The sequence below is a fragment of the Bactrocera oleae genome, chromosome 4, assembly GCF_042242935.1.
Source record: "Bactrocera oleae isolate idBacOlea1 chromosome 4, idBacOlea1, whole genome shotgun sequence".
Classification (NCBI taxonomy): domain Eukaryota; kingdom Metazoa; phylum Arthropoda; class Insecta; order Diptera; family Tephritidae; genus Bactrocera; species Bactrocera oleae.
The window spans coordinates 51,102,301-51,112,439 of NC_091538.1; the positions used below are offsets into that span (position 1 = coordinate 51,102,301).

The 10,139-nt window shown below is 33.1% G+C and overlaps 1 protein-coding gene across 4 annotated transcripts in view; it reads left to right on the forward strand.

Moving 5' to 3' along the window:
- Rcd6 (Reduction in Cnn dots 6) overlaps positions 1-9,939 on the forward strand; it is a 32,040-nt gene extending 22,101 nt beyond the window's left edge. For 3 of the 4 annotated variants that reach the window (XM_070108347.1, XM_070108348.1, XM_036378001.2), the window contains exons 3-7: positions 386-1,379; positions 4,298-4,537; positions 5,427-5,527; positions 8,534-8,877; positions 8,974-9,939. In XM_070108347.1, coding sequence (XP_069964448.1) covers positions 1,206-1,379; positions 4,298-4,537; positions 5,427-5,527; positions 8,534-8,877; positions 8,974-9,638 — 1,524 coding nt within the window. In that variant the 5' untranslated portion in view covers positions 386-1,205 and the 3' untranslated portion in view covers positions 9,639-9,939. The remainder of the gene's footprint in view (positions 1-385; positions 1,380-4,297; positions 4,538-5,426; positions 5,528-8,533; positions 8,878-8,973) is intronic. The other variant, XM_070108349.1, reaches the window with a different exon arrangement.
- Positions 9,940-10,139: the final 200 nt, after the last annotated feature.

Consider the following 10,139-nt stretch of genomic DNA (forward strand, 5'->3'; position numbering starts at 1 on the left):
GTAATAAGCACTTATTATTATTAAAACAATATTATTCGAAATTAATTTGATTTTTAAGAATATTTTCTATTTATTTAAAAATTATTATTTTTTTATAATGGATTTCCATGTAATCCTGCTTGTAAAAAAATTGCATAACACTGCATTCATAGATAAAAAAATATTATATTGTATATAAACACGTACATACATCCCCCCATACAACCACAAATACATACATACGTGTATACATGCATATACATAAGTATTTATACTCACCTATTTACAAACTCATTGAACTCCACATTAATTCTACCCCCCACTTACCACACAAAAACAAAATGCACTCATTTGTTGTTGTAAACTATCAAAACATTAAAAATGGTGGAAATTCATTTCATTTCAGCAAAATTAACTGCACATTGATAGCGCGACAAAAACCGACCAAATAGACAAATACCGAGTTAAGCGTAAGCGGCTTAACACAACAAAACGCTTCTTTTAACATTGAAACTAAAAAGCAAAAACATAAATATACACGCATAAGGCGAGCAAAAAATACTAAAAAATCATAATACATTTATTGGCAGCGGAGTTAATAATAAGAGAATAAAAATATGTACGGCAGAAAACGCTTTAATTCAAACGAAATTACTAACAACTAAACGAGCTGCTTTCGAAAAGGTGTCATCAAACAGCGGTTATTACACAAAAACCCATGCCTTTATACATACCCACATATACTAGCATACAAACAAACATTTATATTGGCCAGATTTAGCATAAGAATAAGCACATTCACCATAACGGGACAAAAAATAAAATAACAAACATAAAACAACACCAAAAAAAAGACAAAAAAAATTAAAAAAAGCGATAACATTCCAAAAAAATATTCAAAACATTACAACAATTGGTAGTGTTGACCTCAACGAACGACTTCTCTCAATCAACGACTCAACATAAACGAAAACACTCAATGCTCAAAGAACGCCCAAGACACACTCAAACGCCTTGAACATTCGCACAGCATTCAATATAAACTTAGCCGAGAGACGCATTTTATGCTTTTTATGCCGTTATTGATTTTCATATAGTCTCAGCATACATATATACATACATACAAACGTACATATATTTATATATAGATATATAGTTGTATATGACAAACTTTGCTTCTGTTGAATTGACAATTTTTATATTCAAAAAACCACAACAACAACAAAATGAATTATGAAAAGGCCATCGGTGAAACGCTGCAGTACGAGAGTAAAGTCTACGGCAGCTACAACAACAACAATACAAATAGCATACAAGCATTTTGGAATGATCAAATAATGGAGCGCTTCATAAAGGCCAATTTATTTATGATTTGCTGTGTGGCAGCCGGATTGCTACTGGTAAGTGACAAACACACACACACACACATACATGTATAAATTTTATGCACATAGATATGCATATATAGCGCTGTCGGCATGTGTGGAAAGTGTTTTGTTGGTTTAGACATTTCCGTTGGCTTGAGATGTATGGCGGTAAGTGGCATTTAAACGTTGGTTTCAGGTGTAAGCTGTGAGAATTAATAGCAATAATTACAATTACAACAAGAAGCCACAGTAAACAAAACGATAAGAAATAATTGGCAACACAAAAAAAAAACACATTAAACAAAATAACAAAAACAACAAACAACATTTATGTTAAGCAGTGAAAATAACGTAAATGAAAACGGAAAAATTTGTTGCTTTTGTAATTTCTTTGCTTATTGGCAAACAGCTCAAATACATCCCAAACAAAACACACACAAAAACATACAAATAGCAATCAACAGTTGCCATATAATTACCGCTATTTACGCAAATAAGCATGGTAAATGTAAACAATCAAAATAAATGCACAACAACAACAATAATAACAGTACTCGCATTGTGTAATAGATAGCCGTAGCATTGCCAGCGCGCATATCTATGTATGTGAAATCAGTTAGACAACAATTAAATATGTAACATTGAAAAATTAAGTTTTTCTCTCCATTTGATTGGCCGCTTAATTGTTTGATTGAGCGTTTTACTTTCGCTTTCTCACGTTGATTTTGTTATTTTGTTTGCTGGAATCTTTGTTGCCAGCTGTCATTGCAAGACTGGCGTTATTACCTACAATACCGTTATTTGTTTAATAATGTTGATTTAAATACATGATAATTATATTTGGTGTGAAAATATTTGTTAATTAATAACTTTTATTTAATTTTATTTTATTTTCTTTTATTATATATGTTTTTTATTGTAATTAAAAAGAAAATATTTTTTATTTAAACTTTTAAATTAAAATTAAATTTTGTATAGGCTAAATTTAATTAGTGTTTTTATTAGTTATTAATTTTTTTTTATATTTCCTTAAACAATTTTTAATTTACATAATCTATACTAGAATTGTGAAAATTTTGATACTAATTTTAACATTTTCTTTTTTTTTAACAGTTAAACTGAATTGTTTCCTTATTATATATTACATATTTAATTAATATAATTTAATTTTATTCTAATTTATTTTTTCTCCTTCTTTTAATGTTATTATTTATCTATTTTTTTATTTTTTCAATTCATTTCTATTGCTATTATTAATAATAAATTGATATTTAATAAATCGTTTTATACTCTCGCAACATATTGCTACAGAGTATGATAATTTTGTCGACCTAACGGTTGTTTGTAGCACCCAAAATTAATCGAGATATATATTGGGTTATATATATTGTACATTTATACAGAAGAACAGGAGTACGAGACGAGTTGAAATCCGTGTCCCCATCTGCTTGCTCACGGCAAATTTTATCGGTTTATAACTTTGCCCATTCCCCATGTAACGGTTACGTAGAGAACTACTAAATGTGCCATATTTCAATAAATAAATGCGTCAGAGACATTAAATTTTACACCCGAATTGGTTCGAAAAGATTTCAAATCGAGGAACTAATTGAAAAATTTCAACCAAACTTGATGCGCAACATTATTTCGACATTCGTAAGTTACCTTGCGAAAATAAGAAAACAATCACGCCTACTGCGCAATTTTAAATTCCATATGATTCTTTCACGCCTCCAGATACTAAATATGTGGACCTCAGTGGCAATAACATATATTTTACTATAAAAATAGATATGTCTCTGAAATATATTATAGAAATTCAGAGATAATATTTTTCTGATAATAATGTACACTTGTGTCTAAAATAGCTAAAATCAGTTCAACACTACCCTTAGCCCTCATTTACCTAACATTAGGATTTTGAAACTTCCGGTTGAATCTATACTATATGTATCGCTCACTTTGTTTGGTACCTTAATGAAACTCATAGATCATATTTTTTATTTGGCAATATGTCATAATACCAAAACTGTATAAAATCGGTTTAATACTAACTCTAACTCTCATATACCTAATATAAGAAGTTCAGATCTCCGATTGTCTTTATATTTCGGTCAATATGTAAAATATCTTAGCAAAAATAATATATATAATGATTTTCGTTATTCTAGCAGACTTTATGCCCGATACGTCGGTCAGTGTTTGAATTACTTTCACGAAATTGGATGGAAACATTTCCTCGGGTTATGTCAAACAGTAATGCTATCAGTCCAGATCTGCCCATATGTTAGACCAAAGACTGATTTCCGATCCTTTATTTGATATTTTCTTCATATACCCCATATAATAAATTTATGTTTAATTCTTTCGCCACATTTGAAGTTCTTCCAACACTTAAAGGTATTTGCCCGGCTTTAATCCCTACAAATTGCGAGAGTATAAAATATTCGCTCACACCCGAACTTAGATCTTCCGTACTTCTTTCATTTATTTTCTATTATTTTGTTTTGTTTTTATTTTATTTTATTTAATTCTTTATATTTTTTGTTTCATTTATTTTGATTTTAGTTTACTTTATTCTATTTCTTTTTATTTTATTTTAATTATTAATTTTTGCTTAATTTTAATTCAGTTTATTTTATTACAATAAAATTTTTTTATTATATTCTTTTATTATTTATATAATTTTACTTTGTAGTATTTCATAAATTTTATATTTTATTTTATTTTCTTTGTTTAATCGTTAGTCAACAATACAACAGAAAATAAATAATATAAAAATATGCACGATTTAAGCAAGACCAAATATAAGAGAGAATGTCTTTTGAAAAAAAAGCAAAGTTTCAGTTCCAACCGAACTTTGCTCCACCTTAGTTTTTTTACATACTTTTATTAATTGACATACATATTTCTGCTCTCAAAATCTCTAATCTCTCATAATTCACCACCAGATCGTCTATTTGGGTGCGTTCTCCTGCGAAGTCTCTTGGATATTGGAAGCACATGGCGATTTGCCTATGTCATCGTATATTCTTTGCACACAATTCTTCATAGTTTTTGTGGCAACAACAATACTCATACACGGACTGGTCACCGGTTTACCGTGGGGTCTATTCGCATGGTCAGTCATTATTGGGCTACTTTCAATACCGGAACTGATATTTGTCATGATTATGACAACGCAGCACTGGGTAAGATACGTACATACAGACATATATACATATTTTTACTGTATTTGCTTATTTATTTGCGTACGGAAGAAGAGAAAGGAAGAGAAGTTAAAGTAATGCGGAGATAAATTTAAAATATTGTTACTATAAATAATTTAAATACAGTTTTTTTCATGAATTTTATCTTCTCGTCACTGTGCTAATTATTTTTCAGTGGCGTAGTTTGAAAGGAGCATATAGGAAACATGCTGTTTAACTTTAAGATGGTACAAGCAATGACTGAAGACATAAGCTATGTTCCTTTTTTTCATATGTGGATCTTATTTACCGTTATAATTTCTGTTTTCATTTTTATTGAATAAAAAAAAGTTATATTTTTATTTTACGACTAGGAGAGTTTACTAGCATGAACTTACTGGAAGTTATGAAGTATAATATAATTTGTCAAGATCCCACATACGATTGAAATCTAATTTTTTTGAGATGCCAGATATATTGCAAAAAATTTATTTAAATAATATTCTGTGTGATTTAACTGTTGAGTCTAGGTATTCACCGGTATTCTCTGACCGTTTCAAGTCAAATTTTTTGTGCCCTCAAGACCCCTATATCAGAAAACTAGCAAACTGATGATCCCTGGTCTTTTTTGACAGTTTTGGAGTAAAGAAGAGCTTGAAGAGCGGTACACCAGAAAAATAGGAATTCAAATCACGACTGAGTCAAACAAGTTTTAAATGGAATTTTATGAAGTTACTTAAATTTTTAATCCAGGGGGAACAAAACCCCCAAAAATATACAACCCTCCTCTGACTACGCCGCTGCTTATAATTATTTGCATTTAAAATGTAGATTTCATTCATTTCCCTTTTCACTTTTTCAATTTTCGTTTATAACGTCTCTTTTTTCACAGGGCCTACAATCGGTGCATGGACTCACTGAGCTCATTTCCTACCTCGTAAGACTGGTGATAAATTGCTTTGCGTTAATTTGTGTGATACCAACCGGTATAAGGTAAGAGCAAAAGTTTAATTTATGAATAACACTTTTAACCAAAAAACCACCGCACAACAACAACAACCTTTAGTCACTTTAAAAAGCGTGTAACTTCATAATCACAGTGAGCATTCAAATTTTACTTTCGACCTTGCCAAAACTCACTTTTAACCCACATTTTGCAACTGGTCTAGGAATCAGGTTCGCCGGCAGGTGTTGTGGCATGCAACCGCTTTACTGGCGGTGAAATAAATAAAAGGTTGCGAATATTTTACATGCTTTAATCACGAAAGCTCATATACACATATGTAGGCATACATACATACATATTTATGTGTTTATTTATGCAAGTCAAATGATTGACAGGTGTGTAAGTGAAGGAGGTGGGAGACCGCTGTGGGAAATTTTAAAGTCAGCAACGTACGCTGTTGGTGCTGAAAGTGGTATGTATATGGTGTATATCGAAAAATTTGGAATCTTTTTCGTTTTGAGTTAATGTTTGAAACAGAAAAAAGTTTATTGACTTGATAGCTCGAAGCTTTACTTTTAAATTGAAATCGGATATTTCCTCTATATTTGGGGCATGCGTGTGTCTAACAACTCCACATTTCGTTTCTTTGCCTAACATTTCGACCATATTTGGCCATGAGGGAACATTGTTAGGACCTTTTCATCTTTTTAAAGACCTCCACATTTTTAAATGAAGCGTTTTTCTTACTTTATGGGAGTGGTAGATCGCCTGAGAACATCACCATTGTCTAAGGTGATTCGGACAACCCGAAAGCGAATTCCATCTAACAAATTTATATTTGGACTAGGCCTAGTTACTGCATTGGTAAAAGGGAAAGTCCCTTAGTATTTGGAGGCTTCAATTTGGCAGTAATTTGGTTATCCATAAAGAGAGAGCTAGAAAGAAATAGATAGAAAAAGAAAGTCAGAAAGAGAGCTTGAAAAAAAGTGATATAGGTAGAGAAAGAGAGAGTTAAATGAAGAGGGGTGACTAAGAGAGGGGAAGAGATAGAGGGGAAGAGAGAGATCGAGAAAGAACATATCACCCTTTGGATTCTGCCCTATTTGCTCCACATACCCTTAGAAAGTGTTACCTACCTGCATAGCTATAATAATTTCTCTTTGTCCGCCAACAATTCTTTGATAATTAAAAAAACAAGTAAGAATGTTCTAAGTTCGAGGCTAACCGACCATTTTATAATCATTGTTGCCTGATTTGCATACTGGAGAGTGAAAGAATCAGATGGAATTTAAAATGGTGTCGTATGGAAAATAGGCGTAGTTGTAATCCGATTTCGCCCATTTGCGGTACTATAATATAGAAATATGAAAAGAATGTTATGTACCAAGCTTGGTTGAAATCGGTCAGGCAGTTCCCAAGATATGGATTTTCGTCTAAAAGTGGGCGGTGTCACACCCACTGCCTACTTTTGATCGCAGTTCCTAGAAATTCATCTCATACCATCCCAGAGATAATATTTAATGATTCTGGTGTATTTAGTGCTTGATTTATCGCGCTTTTAGTATTTTTTAACAGTACCGTTATATGGGGAGTGGGCGGGGTTGTCACCCATTTCACCCATTTTTACACTTTGGGTAGAGGTGCTAAACATTTACTTCCAGTGAATTTTGTTCTTATAGTTTTAGCGGTTTAGGAGATATGCACATCGAACCTATTAGAGGGCGAGACCACGCCCACTTTAAAAAAAATTTAAACAGCAGATGTCCCTCACTAATGTGATCCTGTATACCAAATAACAGTCTTGTATCTTATTGCCTAGCTTAGTTATGGCAATTTATTAGTTTTTGACTAATGGCGTTTTGTGGGCGTGGCAGTAGTCCGATTACGCCCATCTGCAATACCAATCGTCTTACAGTACCAAAAAACATGTCTACCAAGTTTCATAAAGATATCTCAATTTTTACTCAAGTTACAGCTGTCACGGACGGACGGACAGACATCACCCGGATTTCAAGTCGTCTCTTCATCCTGATAATTTATATATATATAACCCTATATCTAACTCGATTAGTTTTAGGTGATACAAACAACCGTTAGGTACACAAAACTATTATACTCTGTAGCAACAGGTTGCGAGAGAGAGGAGATAAATATTAAAAGTATCAAATGGAGATAAAATAAAACAATGAATGAAAAAAATAAAGCTTTAAATAAAGATAAATATATAATATAACTGTATAAAAATTAACTATAAAATAAAATATATAAATAAATTTAAAAATAATAAAGACAAAAATAAATGCAATTACAATAAAATTACTGTAAATTAAATAATTTGAAAGAGTAAGTATAACTAAATCACAAGAAATAAATAATTAAAATAATATTAATAATATTTTACGCATAAAAATAGATATAAAACATTTTTATTATTATTACTTTCAAATTATTGTCGCTAAAATTTGGAAAGATATTTAATTAAACGATTTCAATGCAACAATTTTTTACTTTATCTATTGTAAAAAGAAACCGTCAAAAATACATTTTTTTAATCTTAAATGTGAATAATAATTAAACTCTACTTAAGCTGAGCACATGAGACCAAAGAAAGTGACTGCAAAATCACGGCACGTAAAAATTTATGTGAATTTTCACTGCGCGGATTTTTGCAGTTGATTTAAATTGTATTTAAATATTTGTATTTTATTTCTTCAATTTTGCGTTTGGTTGCGTCTGCCAAAGAGCAGTGAGCTCTAGGTAGGAAAGTACAAGTGGAATTAAAATGCTGATTTCCAGTGTTTTCCAATGGAGTTGGGCAGCAAAACGCGTTGAAGTTTTTTCGTGCGTTACATTTTCGATCGAAATAATGATTGTTGTTGTTGCTTTTGTTAACTAATAGTATGTGCATGCATAATAAGTAGCGCGCTCACGCATTTTGGAGCATAAAAATATTTCTTCTCGCTTCTTTTTGCATTTTTGACTTGAAGTTCGTCGCTTAAGTCTTTTGTATGCATACATTTAATCTATTAACTACTCCTCCTCATCATACGCAGATGGCGTCGCGAGACACAGGTGCTGACACAACTGCAAGGCTTGGCCACACGCCTCCAGCTGCAGACGCCACCGCCGAGCGTGCCGATCGTGAAGGCCGACTCGCGACGCGCCAGCAAACGGCGGCAGAGCGGCGCTTTCGAGAATGCTGGCTACGAGGTGAGCGAACCGACCAAGATCAATATGGCGGGCTCGCAGGCGCAAGGCCTAAACATGTACAACAACAATAATCCGTTGTTTGGCTCACAAAACGAATTCAATGCGGCGATCTTCATGCCACAGTACATGCAACAGTTCAACGGCCACGCTTATGGTCACAACGGTAGCGGCGTGCAGATGCGCAACGGTGAGTGACGCCACAACCAACACAAAACAACAAAAAATAACAAAAACCACAAAATTATATTAATTACTTTTGCGCATTTTTTCGTTTCCGTTTCAGCCGGCAATCGCGCCCAATCGCTCATGGATCTGCGCTGCACGCTTCCCGGTATGTATAATCCGCGCTACGTGCTCGACACGGAAGACAAAAACGGCAAATATTTCAACATCACCATTGACGACCTGAAGAATAGCATACAGGACTCGAATAAGCACCAGCCCCCACCGTCGGTCATCGGTTCAGTGAACGATCCCATCTACTGTTCGATTGAGCCGAAGTTGCCCACACCGCCGCAGCAGCGTCAACGCTCGCCAGAGAAGTCCGTGCAGGCGTCGTCGTCGGGAAAGTTGACACGCAACTGCATTTCGCTGGAGAATTTGGATGGCATTACGAAGGTGCAAAACGAGCTGGCCGCCTATGGCAACAATCTGTTGCAAAACTACACACAACAACAACAATACTACTTGGCCATGCTAAGCGGTTATCTGAATAATCCGGTGCATGGCACAGGCGTTTATCGGCGTCCGTCGAGTGGCTCGGCAGTGGGTCCGTTCTCGGGCACCGTGTTGGCGCAACCTCTGCCGCGGCGCAACTCACAGCAGCTGCAGTACTATGGCGGCTTCGACTATGCGAATTACACGAATCCCTACATAATGGCGAACAGTAAACTGTCGCTCGGCAATGAGTCCGACGATTATCGGAAATATCGCGATGTGGCGCTGTAGGCGCACAGGAGATATTTTTTTGTAAGTTATGTTTTTAGGTGCTAGAAAATGAGTCAATGTTTACTTTAGTTTATAGTTTGAGGTTAAGTTACATTTTACATTACATTTTAATATTTAGGATAAGTACGAGTACGAGTGTATAGTTATTTGGGCTTAAGCCACATAAGCACTGATTGACTATATAAATTATTGAGGTTATGTATACAAAATTTATAAAATTATAATAATTAACACAAATAAAAATGTATTTGTATAGATTAACTGGAATAAATAATAACACGAAAAAAATTTTAATATTGAAATAAATACAAAAATTTCAAAATATTTTTTTTTAAATAAAAAAATTGAAAAAATATGACAAAAAAATAATTTTTGGTAAATATTAAAAAATAATAAATAATAAAAAATGTATGCTCTTTTTTAATTACGAAAAGTACATAAATGATGGGGAATAAATCGTTAAATGAAAGAAATTATTAATTAAATAAAAAATAAATAAGA